General features: G+C 38.6%; 1 protein-coding gene across 6 annotated transcripts in view; it reads right to left on the reverse strand.

Moving 5' to 3' along the window:
* LOC116239750 (ephrin type-B receptor 5) overlaps positions 1-16357 on the reverse strand; it is a 73467-nt gene that overhangs the window by 16349 nt on the left and 40761 nt on the right. For all 6 annotated transcript variants that reach the window (XR_016470818.1, XM_031609941.2, XM_090149706.1 and 3 more), the window contains 2 exons: positions 12197-12352; positions 6989-7327 (listed from right to left, as the gene is read on the reverse strand). Coding sequence is in view for 5 of the 6 variants with exons in the window: in XM_031609941.2 (XP_031465801.1) it covers positions 6989-7327; positions 12197-12352 (495 nt within the window). In the remaining variant the exon portion in view is untranslated. The remainder of the gene's footprint in view (positions 1-6988; positions 7328-12196; positions 12353-16357) is intronic.

Raw genomic sequence — 16357 nt, forward strand, 5'->3', positions numbered from 1 at the left:
GGTTTTTATATTTCTTAAAATATTTATAAAATAGCAAATGTATGGAAAATTCTTGCACAAGTATCACATGTAACACCTAATGAAAGATGTTAAGTAGTCTAACTGCTAGGTAAATACAGCTCTTAGATTCTATTTTTTGTTGGATGTTGGCTGCAATTCTTCTACATGTAAGGATAATATTTTTCCTGCTAGCACACAATGGTGGATTGAATTTAGAGTACCATGAAAACGTTACATTCTCTGAGTTACTAGTTTTTGACAGGTTTTTGCTCTTTTCTTGTAATTCTGATGCCCTTGACAGTAGTATCTAGTCAGACCAGCAATATGACTCTGCAAGCCTAAAATTCTATCTAAATAAGTGGAATTGGGTAAAGAAAGAATGTGAAGGAAAGGGGGACACCTCTTCCTTGGTTCTGCTCCTCCAGGAAAGGGGGACACGTCTTCTTTGGTTCTGCTTCACCAGAGTTACTCAAGAGGAACAGACTGATTCAAAACCCCTTCGTAGGGAAAAAAAACCAAAACCAACACACCTATATTCTCCAGATTTAGGAAGCAGACAGAAAACAGATCTCATCTTGGATCAGTATACCTTGCTACCAACTAATCTTCATGAATAGACTGAGGAATCACATGACTTAAGTTTTCTTTACAAGATGTACTAGGATCCCACAGTATGTCCTCTTCTATCACCCTAAGATGCCATACAGCTGGGCTTGCCATCACCAAGAAAGAGAATAAGACTTTGGGACGACTGAAACATTTGATGAGCAGCAAATGGAAGTTCTGCAAAGATCAAGGAATGCTAGATTATCATCATCACTTATTTTTTAGCTTCACATGTATGCAATTCACCAATAAAGAGTTCATGAAACATTCACTTTTTTTATCAAGTTACATTGAAGATACAATGATAAAAGGTTTTAAGAAGAAATTCTTTATCACTACAGAGGATGCTCAAATGCTACCTGCCTGTAGGCCTGATACACAAACCTTTTTGGGAAACAGGAATCAGGATGTCTTTATTTCCTAGGAGAGACTTTAGCACTGAGGGAGATTCACAAAACTTAGTTATTGCATAAATAAATCCAGACAAAAGGTCAGAGGTATGCAATTATTATAGAAATAATAATACTAAAAATAAAAATAATCTCAATTTGCTAAGACTTGTAGAATAAAAACCAGTTCATACCAAGAGATCTCCCAGTAGTTCAGGGATTTTACTACTGGAGCGCATTTTGTGTTGTTTGGTTGCTGCTTAGTGATGGGTGTATATCTCGGGTTGAGCCCAGCCACTCTGCAGGATAAAGCTGCTGCCAGGATGGCATGGGACAGGGTATGGGTTACAGGACAGGCTCGGCCAGTCCTCATGAGGCCTGTGGGCCATGAGTTGGACATGCCTGTCCAATCTCATCAATTCTGTGATACTGTGCAGACAACTGAATCACTCAGCCCTACTGTTTATACTTCCATGGATCACCACAGGAGTTCAGACCACTGATTTACAGGTGATCATGTCTGTAAGATTCAAATTAAATCCCATCAAGACCAGTGATTCTTTTCTTCGCCTTTCCTGTCACTTCAGAGGCTTCTAGAAGCTTCTTTAGGCAACCTTTTTCATGTTGTTTTGGCCTCTAGATTTCACATTTTGACCACTCTCACCTATGCCTTTTTCAAGCTCACATCTCACATTGTTACTTCTACTTCTTTACCTCTTCAGATATTTTGGTCTCAGGTAATGGCATTACACCCCAGCCTTGTTCGACACACCATCCCACATATCTTCATGGAAAATGTCTGAATTCCACACGGAAATCACTTTCTTCACATCTTCAACAGCTTCTCTTCCTTTTGGCAATGCCCTACGTCTTTCCCATAGATTTTAGTTGAGTTCTGACCGTTTGTTTTTTTTAGGAAATCCTGTAAAAGTATCTTGGGCTGTACTCTGACATAAATTTGTCCTGTAGTTCCTGTGTATGAAGAGTGCTTTTGGAAGGCAAATTAGTTATTTTCTCTATCCTTACTTCTATTATTACTACTTTTTGTGAATGGGTTCCACTTATGCCTAATATACAAAGAATTTTCCCTTATATCACAAGGTGACGGGTGACATTTGGATGTTCTATTTTTTCAGAAAGCTTCTGTCTTTATTGAAAGAGCTGCTGAAACCTGAAATATGAAAGGAGCAAATTCATCCTCTGCTTATGCTGCAGAAGTAGGGCAGTTAGAGAGAAGAAACTGAAACAATTTCTTCCTGTGGAGTGACCAGAGCAATTTTTAAGATCCCACCACACCCGGGCAGATCCACTGGAGACAACAAAGTTGACATATGTCGCTAAAGGAAAAATTAAACTTCAAGAGTACTTTTGATGTTCCTATACAAGAAGAAAACTTGGTAAATTCTTAGGGATCTCTGCTGAGTGCCTGGAGTTGGCAATTAAAGTGGTAAGTAAACAGCTTGTTACTTTGGAAATTAGTGTAATTTATTCGATGGATGATGAAAAATCAGCTCACATGTCATTTGCTTTAGCTTTAGCTGCTGGTTTCAGCCTGGCAAAACACAGTAATATTTATTTTTTGTCTATGGGACACTTCCATTTCTTTTTGAAAGAAAAAACATCTTCAAGAAAATTTTCCTGACTGATTCATCCATTTGCCTTTTTAAACTCAGATCATACTTGGAATTTAAGTCTTTTCCTCCTTTCCACCTGAAAATCTTATATCAGGTCCTTTGAAATTTCCTGGTATTACCCATAACTATCATTGTTTTCACCCAACCTCCTACACAAGCCTTCAGCCTCTCCAGCTTTTATTTCTGCAGTTCTGTGCTTCTTTGATATTGCCAGGTCCCACTGATCTTAACCCACCTGATGCAGAAGGCTGCTAGATATCTTTCCACAGGTACAAAGCAATCTGGTCACATCACCTTTGTCCTCTGTTAGCTATCATAGTATCTGGATTCAGCTAAAAATTTCTAGTTGCTTTTAAAACTCTGCAAGGACCTCTCCAAAATTTGCATCTCTTCTGTCCTTCTCTCTTTCTCTACTGACTAGCAATGCAACAAATTTCAGAATGAGTAAGTTCTGAATAATATAACTCAAGTAACCAATATTATTTCATGCCTCAGTGGAAGGCATAGGAAAAAGAAATAATGGATAGGCAGTTTACAGCTGTACACAGAGAGTTTTTCCAGTGTCCCTAAAATGAAAGCCTAACTTCTGCCCTGAGGCATGAGAAAAATACTGTTAAAATAATCACTAAAATTTTAATCAGATTATTATTATTTTTTCCAATAATATGATGATTGGTTTTAAAGTTCTGTATTCGCTCTGTGCCAGGCTCTCTCCTGTCTGAAGAAGAATAATCATGTTAAAATTAAATAGTAGTCTTTCTTCATGCAATTCATGCTATCTGGAATGGCCTCCTAACATCCTTCTACATATCCCGATACTTCTTTAGCTATTCACCCTTATCACTTCAGATCCGAGCTGAAAGCAATTCCCTTTTCTCTTGTCTCTCTTCCGGGACAGTTCTTCCTCCTGGTGCTTTGCTTCAGTGCCACGTAATGCATCATTTTATATCACATTATTACTATCCAAAAAAGGTTTCAAATGTTTTTTGCTATAAGAGATTAATTCTTATTTAAAAAGTTAAGTCTAATATCAAAGAAAGTTTCTCTATGCTAGTCCTTCTCTAAAAACATAGTCACTGAAGGGTAGGAATATCATAATCATGCTATCGTATAAAATGTGATTGTGTAAGTAGAGGGTCCTACCATACTTTGAATTAGGGTTATTAGACTCTAAGGGATAAGCAAACCCTTAGATGAACAGTATTTTGGAGACAAAGATGAAGAGCAAATAGGTAGCAGGGAAAAAAAAAAAAAAAAAAAAAAAAAAGAAAAAAAAAAAACTGTGCCAGGACAGAATACCACCTATGACATCTTTAATAAAGAGTCACAGTGTGGGGAGGAGTATTTTTTCTATCAGCAAATGAAGGAAGTCAGAAAACTCTAATGCATGAATAAGCAGAATATGCAGAAGCTATCAGTACTGAAGGGTATTTCTTTTGTCACTTTTAATTCAGTGGAAACCAAATTTATGATATATCCATTCATTCAGACAGTTCATCTTTCTCCAATTTAGATTTTTCTGCTCTTCACATCTTCCTGTCTCCTTCTTGTTTCTTTAAGAATGGAACAACCTGAAATATCCATCTTTGCCATATAATAAAAATTGCTAAAATAATAATAACAACAATAGTAAGCTAAACCAATGTGAAAAACTGCTGAGAGGATTGAAGGGAGAGGGACATGGATGATGCGGGCGTGTAATGGAGGAAGCAGGGTTTTGTCACAGCAGAGCTATCACCTTGAATCCAGGGTGGCTCATTTCAAGCTCACTCCTAGTGAAGTCACGGAAGAGCAAGAAAAAAAAAGGGAACACAAAATCAAGCCACTCTAAATACATTGTTTAAGGAATACTGCCTTCTCTCATTGAAGACTGCATTAGTGCATGAGAGAGCACTCTGGAGAGAGATAGCCAAGTAACCCAACATGCCCAAACATGCTAACAGACACCCAGGAGAATAGGAGTGGTGGGAAAAGTCAAAAGCAAAAAAGCAGATTGGTGATTTTAGGCAGAAGGAGAAAGCAGCTGTTCATTTAAATTACATCAGGTGAGGAAGGCTGAGGAGTAGCAGGAAGAAAGAGAATTCTTTAGGATATTCATAGAATACCTGCCTATATTCAGCAGAAGTCAAAGGATTTGCCTGAAATTACCAAGTGAATTATTCAGCCCAACCTTTCCCTGTAAACAAAAACTGACCACCCACTTGCAGCCAGACTCCTAAGAGGACGAGGTATCCCTGTATACGGTCCACTACTCAGTGTCTTTGAGAAAGTAGTTCAAAACCCCTGGTATTTGCTAAAAGTAGGAAGTTGCTTGGATTGTATATGTGTTTCCTTCCTTCTGAAGGCACAGAAGAAGCAGAAAGCAAAAGATGTGATTTAACCAACCTCATATCCTGCAGCGCTTTTTTCTTTTTGAGTTTTACTGACTTTTTTTCCCCAGTGGTTTCTGCAACTACAGCGTGAAATCCAATTAGTTTTATTTTAGTTTAACATTTACACGTCTCTAAATGTTTACAGACATTTTATGTTGCTCAGTTTAAACTGTTCCCCCTCATTCTCCTTATCATATTATTCCTCTCCATACCTTCTCAACCAAGCTGCGTACAGTTCCTCTCCATACCTGCTTATACATGCTTATGAAGAACAATAATGCCCAATCTCTTATTGCTAACATTTAGCAAAACTGTACACATGCTCGCTCCAGCTGCCTCTGTATTTCAGTCCTTGTGTAGGATATTCACAGAAATACAGAATTCGATGTTCTTTCTTCCAAATATACAACTTCTTTATACATCAATTTGATTTCCTCTTCAACACTTTTACCTCCTTTTTTTTTCTCTGACTGCCCACACAAATCATTTGTATTTTAGTGATTATCATGAAGTATAATTAGTTCCTCGTCATCTGTCTTGTTTAGTTCCTAGCTACAAGGATCACAACAGCTTTGTGAAAAATGTTAGATATTTTAAAAGTTCTATCAAGGTAAAAGGCAAAAAAAATCTGTTCCTTACTGACAAGAGAATAACATTCCAAAATCATTTATCAAAACAAGGATAAAAAGGTAAGAGCAAAGTACCTGTAAACACAAGGTGTGCAAATAATGGAGTGCAGCTCAAATAAATTAGCAATGGTGACTCTGCTTCTGGATGTTTTATCAAAATTCAGTTTAACGCTTCCCCAAGAAGAGTATTATATGTAGGTGATTAGTAATTGTGTACATTCTTTCTGTTATGGCCTGTTATACAGTGCCTATCAGTATTCTTTATATTTACGTAACGTCTTTCTCTATTTTCTACCTTCTTACTTTATTAAGCAATAAGGCAAAAAAAGAATAGATTTGACAAAACACTCAACACTATTTGTTAAAGTGCATCGAGGTAGGAACTGAAATGAGGGGATTGGAAGTTGATGTACTGGAACAATACAAGGTGGAAAAACAGTAACTTTGAAATTAAAATTGAAGAGGTGAAAAATTCTAAATATGTATATGAATGTACATCAATGAAGTATAAGAAGATGAGGGATTGAACACTTCTCCTATGAGGACAGGCTGAGAGCTGTGGCTGTACAGCCTGGAGAATAGACGGCTCTGAGGTGACCTGATAATGGCCTTTCAATATTTAAAGAGGATCTACAGGAAAGAAGGGGACAGGCTCTTTATCAGGGTCTCTGGTGACAGAACAAGGGAAAATGGTCTCAAACTCAAAGAGGATAGATTTAGGTTGGATATAAGGAAAAAATCTTTTATAGTGAGTGTGATGAGGCACTGGAACACATTGCCTAGAGATGTGGCTGATGCCCCTTCCCTGGAGACTTTCCAGGCGAGGCTGGATCAAGCCCTGGGCAACTTGTTTTAGCTGTGCATATCCCTGTTCATTGCATGGGAGTTGGATTAGATGATGTCTGAACGTCCATTCTAACACTAACGATTCTATGATAAAATGGAATTTTATTTTAGAATGGATTCTATGATAAAAATAGGAAATAGATGAAGTGAACAAAAAAAAAAAAAAAGAAAGAAATGTTTTCTGAGAGCTGCTGTGGAAGCTGATGCTCACAAAATTCTTATCAAACTCTAGTAGCAGACAAAGCAAGATGCTTTGTCTGACCCATGCAGCGACATTTCCCATTGCTATATACTCTAGGGCATTTTGTCCTCAACATCTACTCACCATGTACAAGAACATCAACTGATAAACTGCAAAAGGGGAAGAAAAAAAAGTCATTCAAGAGAAATCAGGAAATAGGAAGACAGAGGTGAAATCAAGCAATTGATAGAGCAAGATAAAAAAGGGCAAAAAAAAATAAATGAGAGACAGACATAGAAATTTTGTGACTCAGTTGCAGGAGGCTTCTCACCTGACTGGCTGGTGCTAACGTTGATGGTAGCATACTGGGGTGCTTCTGAACTCAACTCAGTCACCAAATTGACAGCCTGGATCTCAAAAGTGTATTGCACGCGGGCCAATAGGTTGGAGACTTGAACACGACTTTCTGTCAGGCCCACTTGGCGTGGTTCAAATTGTACATTGTCCCCACAGCGCACACATGTCCCTGCTGACCTTGTTGGGCATTCTTTGCAGATGACATTGAAGAAAACATCCTTGCGGCCACCCAAGTCCTTGGGGAGGCGCCAGGTCAGGAGCACGCTGGATCCAACAATTTCATAGCTGAGGTCACGGGGAGCAGAGGGGATGCCTAGAAGACAGTATGAAAAACAAAAATCTTACGAAAGAATGGGAAAGAGGTAGGGGAGGGAATAAGACAGTGAAATAGGGAAAAAAAATGGAAGATTAAAAATTAAGATGCTTTTTCTTCTCATTCTTACTCTTTTCTAGATATCTCTGGATAAGATTAAGAAAAATGTGCTCTTTGCTATATCAGACATACATTTATATACAAAAGGAATAACTGCATGATCATATTTTAGGGATACAAAATTGACTAGAAAGGTCCTTGCATCAAGGGTGTGACTTATATTTTTCCCCAAAAGAACATCCAGTGTTTAGAAAAGTTTCAAACCTTTGAAATACTAAATATTACACAAGCTTAGTGAAGACTTGCCTCCACTGAGACCTCTGAATTCTCTCAGATTTTAGTTTGCCTGCTCCATATATTGCAACAGCTGAACAGCACTTGCCCTACAATTATTCCTGCTACAGCATTACAGCGTACAGAATGGCATTCTAACAGCATTAAAAACAGCCCATTCTGTGCCTCCACCATGTCTTAGTTTCATCTGAGACGGAATTGTTTTTTTTCAGTGCCAGGTATGATGCCATGCTTCGGTTCTAGAAGAAAAAAAAATGTTGAAAATATACCAATGTTTATAGTTGTCTACCAAGCCAAGACCATTCACAGCAAAGGGCCAAAGGAGCTGGGAGGGAACAGAATTAGGACAGCTTCTGAACACTTGCAATGCATTGACAACACTGGGACATACAAACACTGGGACACACATTTAGCAAAAGCTACGTGGTTAATCAACATTCAGGGATCTGCCAATTGAGCTAGTCCTGCCTAATCAAACCTCCTACATACTGCAGAAGAGGATAAAATGCCAGTGCTGCACATATCTACATATCTTCCATGTTGGGCAAGACAGCCTGGGTTATTCTTGCCTTGGGCAAAAGCAAACCTATTCATGGGATTGCTTTTGATCAAGGACCTGGGTGCACATTGTAGGTAATGTGGAAGGATGGGGATATCCGTTGTGTACCTCAAGGTGATTTGATGCCGGGTGAGAACAGCCAATAATTTAAATTGTATGATGTTAACTTACTACATAACGCTGCATGTCATTTTATTACAGTTATTATAAGAATTGTTAACAGTGGTACAATAAGAATTTCCCAGGTTAAAGAACAAAAAACTTCAGTGGAACCAGAATTAGTTTCTGCATGCAGAATCCAACACTGTGAATCATCCTTCCAGCACCAGAGGACTGTTACAACAGATGAAGCCCAAAGTTATGAACTAAAATGAATACCATGGACAACCTACATTAAAGGCCCATAGACTATAGGATTTGTTAGGATGTGTAGAAGTTGTGACACCTGAGCATGATATAAATGGTATGGGATAAAGGGTGGATATTATCTTAGTTTCATCTGGATGAAATTGTTTTCTTCAGTGTCTGGTATACTATATTTTGTTTCTAGGAGAAAAACAATGAAGATGAACATGCTGATGTTTATAGCTGCCTGCTAAGAAGTGTTGTACAGAGCCAGGGCCATTCTCAGTGAAGGGCCCAATGAACTGGGAGGGAACAGAATTAAGATGGCTGACTTAAATTGGCCAGAGGGATATTCTATACTATATGACGTCAAGCTGAATGAGTTTTGAAGAGGGTGGGAGTTCATCTAGCTTTCTTCCCCTGCTTGGGGCTGGCTGGGCATTGGATGTGGGGTGCTGAGCAATTTCTCTGTTTTAGAAAACAGTTTTATCTTAACCCAAAAGTTCTACTTTGTTTTTCTCAATTCTCTTTCCTATCCCACTGGGAAGTAGGGGGGGGTGAGTGAATGACTGTGTGGTGCTCAGCCACCTGCTGGGTTAAAGTACAACACACCACTTGCCCTGTCAGAGGCAGTAAAGTGAAGGTATAAAATGCAAAGGATGAGAAGACAGCATGGGGATAAGAATGGGACAAGACACTAAAGGCTAGACAAAGCTGTCAGAAAAGTAAAAATAAAAAGCAGAGTTGCACCGCTAAATCTGGACATGGAGACAGGAAAGGCAGGGACAGAGTGGCTGAGCTCAGGAACAGGGAGGGGTAAGGGAAAAAAGAATTACAAAACACATCCTTCCAGAAGGCTTGAATAAAAACTAAGAATTCTCATTCTCACTATTCCTCTATTGCCTATGCATAGGTTTCATGCCTATGCTGATAGGCTTTTGTCTATTTGCTATTGATTAATGTAAAGGATTGTATTATTTATTATTACAGCTGGATGAGGTTTTTGTGGGGGATCTCTCAATCTACAGTCTTGTTCAGTGCTGGAGCATCTGAATGTATTCTGTACCTAGGGGACTCACTTCTAGTGTTATGAACAAAATAAAAATGCCAGAAAATTGCACACAGAAGACTGGTTAAAATATATTAGGTAAGATGAAGGATTAGAATGTCAAGAAACATAAGAACTAAATTCGATTTTGTTAACTTTGCCACTTTGTATCTGTAATGTATTTGTATTCTACTTGTATTGTGATATAGTATTTAATAGTATAATCATATACTAGTTTTCTCTGAGGATTCTTATTGCAGGCAATGCAAAGGATAAACAATTGCTCAGGAAAAAAATCCCTGTGAAGTAAAAATTGCTTGATGTTGTTGCAGATAGAGTCTGTGCAGTATATATAGCAAGAGATTACAGAAACAAAACAAAACAAAACACATTTCCTAATTTCTGAGTGTTTAACTTCATAGCCATAGAGCAACTGTAAGTTGCTTTGGGACATAAATTACTTCCATCACTGCCACAAAATTCATGAGTGATTCTTAATGTGTTGTTTAAACTAGACTGTTGAGAGCTCATCACCACTCAAATTCCTTTTCTGGGGTTAATTACTTTCTTAATCTATTAACGTTCATAATTATAGAACTAAAGAATGTCTTAGGGTGGAGCTTAGCAATCATCAAGCTCCAACCCCCTGCCATGGGGCAGGTTGCAGCCGCTAGATCGGTTTGCCCAGGGCCCCATCCAATCTAGCCTTGAATGCCTCTAGGAATAAAATATCCACAACTTTTACAGCAACCTGTCCCAGTGGTTCACCACCCTCTGAGTAAAGAATTTTTTCCTAACATCTAACATAAATTTCCTGTCTTTCAGTTTAAAGCCATTTCCCTGTGTCTTATCACTATTAGATCATGTACAAAATCGCTCCCCTTCTTGCTCATAATCTCCCTTCAAGTACTGGAAGGCTGCAATGAGGTCTCTTTGGAGCCTTCTCTTCTCCAAACTAAACAAGTCCAACTCCCTTACCTTTCTTCATAGCAGAGGTTCTCCAGCCCTTTGATCATCCTCATGGCCTTTCTATCGACCCTTTCCAATGGCTCCAGATCCTTCTTATGCTGAGAGCCCCAGACCTGGATGCACTATTCCAGATGGGGCCTTACAAGGGCAGAGTAGAGGGGTACAATCTCTCTCTGGTGGCCATACCTCTTTTGATGCAGCCCAAAATACTGTTGGTCTTCCGGGCTGTAAGTACATAGTGCTGGCTCATGTCCAGCTTTCTGTCCACCAGAACCACCAAGTCTTTCTCTGTGGGGCTGCTCTCAAGAAGTTCTTTGCCTGGTCTGTAAACATATCTGGGATTGCCCTGACTCAAGTGTAAGGAGTTGTTGAACCTCGTTAGGTTCTCATGGATCTTCTTGTCAAGACTGTCCAGATTGCTTCGGATAGCATGCCTTCCTTCTGTGGTGTCAACTACACCAGTTAGCTTAGTGTCACCTGCAAACTTGCTAAGGGTGCACTCAATTCCATCATCTATGTCATTGATAAAGATGTTAAATCCCATGACAGATATGGGAATACAAGAAAAACTGTTCAGAGCAGAAGCTTTGGAGCAAGATAAACAGCATGAGAACCAAGGTCACCTCTAGAAGAAGAAAGAACGTCCCACGGCTCTGACTGGATAAGCGCCTGTGTGAATGGTTGAAGAGTGTTCTGTAGAAAGCTTTGTTGACATGTAAAGGTGGATGGGAAAGTTGTAGGGGTGGATGGGAAAGCTAGAAAACTTGTGAAGGTATATAAGTGATGTGAGAACTTGTAATAAATGATTTGGATCATTCACATCTGAGACCGTGCATCAGACACTGCAGACAGACCCCAGGGGGACACCACTCATCACCAGCCTCCACCTGGACACAGAGTTGTTGATAACAACTCTCTGGCTATGACCATCTGACTGACTTTTAATCCAACGAATAGTCCAGCCTTCAAATCTGTGTCTTCCAACTCAGAGATAAGGATATGGTCTGGAATGATGTCAAAGGCCTTGAGCAAGTCCAGGTAGACATCATCAGTTGCCTTTCCTTTGACAATAACTATGAAAATTTATAACCAATAGATAGCTCAGTGAGAAAATCGATCATTTCCATAAATATAATTTGAATTCCACACAGTAAACATGGTCACTTTCAGTTATAAAAAAAATATTAATTCTTTTAATGTACTATGTTTATCCTATGTGTGAAATGAGCGTAGCATGTAATGAGAAATTAGTATATTATTCTCTCATCATCTTATGCATACTTGCAACAGATTTATTTAATGTTGCATGAGTCATTTAAAATCTGGCATATCTTTATTCTAAGTATCTGATATTGCAGCATCCCAATATTCTAAACGCGCAGTTTCTCTGGCGTACCAACATTATAAATAGCATGTAGGAACACTTCTACCTTCTAATCTACAGTCACCAAGAGAAGGAAGCCCAGGGACATTTTGGACTGTTTCAATTGGTTATGAGAAGAGATGAGCTGGAACTTCCATGAATCATTCAGACAAATTGTCTCTCACTAACTGCCCTTCTTCCTACTTTCAAATACTCCTTTCAAATACTTACCAGTGCAGGGAGCATCAGAATTGTCAGAAGCAGATCGGTAGTAGTGATTCTGACACACACATTCAGTGGAACCTGGCAGTGGAGCATGGCTGTGGGCAGGGCAGGGAAGGCAAGGGTCATCTCCCACAGATGCTTTAAAGGAACCAATGGGACAGGCTAAGGAGTGGAAAACAAGACAGGAAAGAATAGGAAATTCATTAATCCAGATTCCAGAAACAATGTAATGTTATTTGTATTTAACTCATTGCTGGTGTTGGCAAAACTTTTTACTAGCTACGGCAGGTTTCATTGTTTTATGGCAGTACAGAAAATATCAGCTCTGAACTTGAGTATTGTTTAAGTTGCAATTTTAACACAGTTTATTTTTTTCTGTAAAATAGATACTTAAATTAATTCATCAGCAGATGAAAGAGAATCAGTCCAGGAACAGCTTTGGCCATCAGATATAACTGTCTTCTCTTTACTCACCTAAAGCTCTCCAGTGCTTATGAAGCCAAAGAGTGTAGTCATGTGATCTGTTTGGAAATAGCCATTAACAATGCACATCTACTTTCTCTCAGCTGGCATAGCAAAAAAAAATGCTTTTTTCAAAAGCTGTTTTAGACAGTTTTATTGCTTAAAGTAATGTAAGCTACCATGGCTGATTTTGCATCAAATTGAGGCCAGAACTCAGAAGGGCAATCCAAACTGTTTTTCTGCAGTTCCAGAAACTTCCCAGGCATGGATAGAAGCCTCTTAAGTTGGTCAAGTTTAATCTACAAATTTATAAGAACATGCCTATGGAAAAAGCTGAAACAAGGATGGAAATCCATTGCGCAGGAAAGAAAATGAAAAATATAATAAATTATTATGAATATGGGAGTATAACACATTCTAGAGTCAGCAAAGATGCTGTGCTGAATTACCTAGCAGACAGCACCTGGATCTTGTGCTAAAATATTAGGACACAGCTTTTATAATTTTAATGCAAGTTTTATGCATGCTTTTAAAGCTGCTTTCCTATATAAATAGACATTTTTAGATGTTACCAACTAATTAACTGTGGTAAAAGTTCATTCATGGACTGATACTTGTTTAGTTAGTTTCACAATAAAGGATATTTCTAGGGAAGGAGAAGCTTTCATATAGACCCCAACTGTGTGTTTGATTTCAGAAGACAGATGGGAATGTTGCTTTCTACATTAAAGAGAAAAACTGTCCAAGTGGTTACCGTAAGCAGAAGAATCCAAAAGACTGAGAATAGCAAAAATGTTATATACCAAAGAGAACTGCGTAAGAGAAGAACATTGTGTGCAACTGTTAATATGAAGTTAGGACATCTAATGAGTGTTCTGAAATGGAAAACCACACCAGGAACTGAAGAATTAACTCACCTGGTAATTGCTTACTATGCTAAAGGAATGCAGGCTTCCACCTTCAATAACAATAACAAACTTTGGAAATTATTTTTAGCTCAGGTGCTAAGTGACCATTTATGCATTTTTCTTAACACAGAACTTCAGAAAAATAGAGTAGCTCACTTATTGATCCTCCTTTTCATATGCATTCAATTCTTATTGCTTTGAGTTTTCTAAGTACATCGGGGATTTCTGATGTATACTTTGGGCCTGTATACAGCCACATTCCAGACATAGCAGTCAATAATATCTATGAAGTCCTATGAGCTTTAGGTCTCTAGTATTATTTCATCTTCTTTGTTTGCAGTCTTCTGGCTACAGCATAATCTCTACATGCATTGTGATAGAGTGGTAAGTCTTGGAAGAGTCAGATTGTAATGCGGACTTCAATAATAGTGAATGATAGTAATAAGATGCTTGTATTTCCAGAAGAAATGGCAGATATAGAGCAAGGATCACACTTTCAAATTCTCATTTCTGCCACCCCTAGTTATTTCTACTTCCTATGTCAAGAAAAAAAATAACCAGTAAACTGAAATCACATGGCATACTAGAAACTAAGCTGATTTGTAGAAATTAAATAAGATTCACATCTCTCTCACCTTCCTAATGAAAACTGGGGGAAAAGGAATAGAAAACAGACTATGACCTAAAATTTCTAGTTAACAGCATTTTTCATTTGCAGTTTTGTCCAGTATAGCTGGACTGACTATAGTAGAGACTAATTGATCTTCATATAGCTGAAGAATATCCTGCATGGTCAAGGACCACAGCTGTCATCACTTTCTACTTCCATGCGAATTCAGCTTCTGTATTCGTCAGATAGCTGAACACATTTGTGAGCATCTTTATCCTTTTCCAAAATTGCCTAAGATATGATAGCTTACTTCTTACAGATGGCAGTAATAATCATTCCTATGACATGAAGCTCTTCCTAGCATTGCCTCAGTCTAGTCACTCTATAAATAAGGTATCAAAGATTAACTCAGAAGGAAAGAGAAAAAAATTCCCCGGCAACCTAAATATGCAAAAGCTACCTCCTTTTAGTCCAGCAGTTGTAGTGAGCCTAGGACCATCCTTCCATTGTGTCCAGCTCACTGTCATTTCTGCAGGATTCCCTTTTTCACACTATCGAAGTTCACAGTTTCTGTGTGCCTTACATCCCCTTCTTAATGCAGATCATGGCATCATGTTCGTTTTCTGTCATCTTACAGTCTCTGCAGATATCTATTGTGTTCACTGGAAACAGTCAATAATGAATACCCAAGCTGAAAGGAACCCACCATCACCAGGACTAACATGTATTCTCTTAGTGAACATCACCATCTTAGTACCATCCTGGAGAAAGCCTGAACGAGAACAGCTGTTCCTGGAACACTTCCACCATTTGCCTATAGAACAACCTCACAAAAAAACTATTGATAAAAATTAAGCCACAGGCCTTATCACTGGATCATCCCCCAGGCACCAGTACTTACCAATAAAACACAGATTTAGGCCTCATCAATTGAGGAAATCTAATGCAAGGACAGAAGGTAGCAGAGTTAGCACCTCAAGGGATGTAGTAAGCTGCCACTTCCCATTAATCAAGGCTGACTCTGGCATGCGCAGGTGCTTTTTCTCCCAGCATGTCTCAGTCATTTTCACATCTTGGCCCAGTTCCAGAATGCCACAACAGTTTAGTTGGGTACAGCTCTTTTCAGAGACACTGACCCAATTTTCCTTAGCTCCTCCCTAGAATACTCCCTGCTGTGTTGTCTGCATTCATCTGAATGCTCTGAGGAAAAGTTCCTCAGAGAGGCTAGAGAAGCAGTTTCTGATAGAGGACTAACATGTCATAAACAGCAGAGAAAAGTCCTGGGATCATGTGTAGAAGAGGAGAGAACTAAAGAAAGCAAGAGAGAAGAGAAGGCATAATGAAAAGCTCACTTTGGCAATAAGCACAGAAAGGAAAGCTTCTGATAGCAAACAAAATAGAGTAAGGAGAAGGATCAAGAAGGGTAACAGAAATACCAATAGACATACATGTACCTGCAGTGCCATTTTTAGGGCACGACACACAGTTAATGTTAACTATTTGTATCCAGTCATGCTTTGGATCTGAGCTGGGACTTAGGAAGACGCTTAGAACAGCAAAAAATCATTCTCCTTTTGACTGAGACAGTGATAAGAGCTCTGGGAAAAATTCCTTTCCTGCAATTGTTTAGGAAAAATTCATGTTTCCATTTTAAAATATGGCAATTGTGTGACTGATCAATTCTGAAGCAAGACATATATATTTATATGTCTGGGATATATTTGTTCTGACTGCAAGTATAGGAAGGGAAATAGTCCAGGTACTAGATTAACAAAACTTTTTGATTCATGAAGAGAAGATCAATATATAAAAATAGATAACAATGATATAAGGTGGTGTATCTAGGGAGCTGTTGCTAGTCCAGAAAAAATTTACAGGAAAAATTGCCCAATTCTTATACATGCATACATGTGTAGTTTATACAGACACATTCTCATGCTCAAATCTCTTCAGCAACAGAGTAAGGGAAAGTTAAAGACATGTTATTGGATGGAATTTAATCAGAACATCCTGTCCAAGTCACCAGACTGTTTTTGGCTGCTGTCCTACTATGAAGGAGAGAGCACAATACTAGAAAGCAACTGCTTGGGGAGGTCAGATGGAAAGAACTCCAGAAGAGGGCAGAAGAGATCTACTGGCTTTGATATTGGCTATTGATAAATTTAGTAATCTGAAAATATTTCTTAT

Source organism: Phasianus colchicus, chromosome 1, assembly GCF_987193195.1.
Source record: "Phasianus colchicus chromosome 1, bPhaCol1.hap1.1, whole genome shotgun sequence".
Lineage (NCBI taxonomy): Eukaryota > Metazoa > Chordata > Aves > Galliformes > Phasianidae > Phasianus > Phasianus colchicus.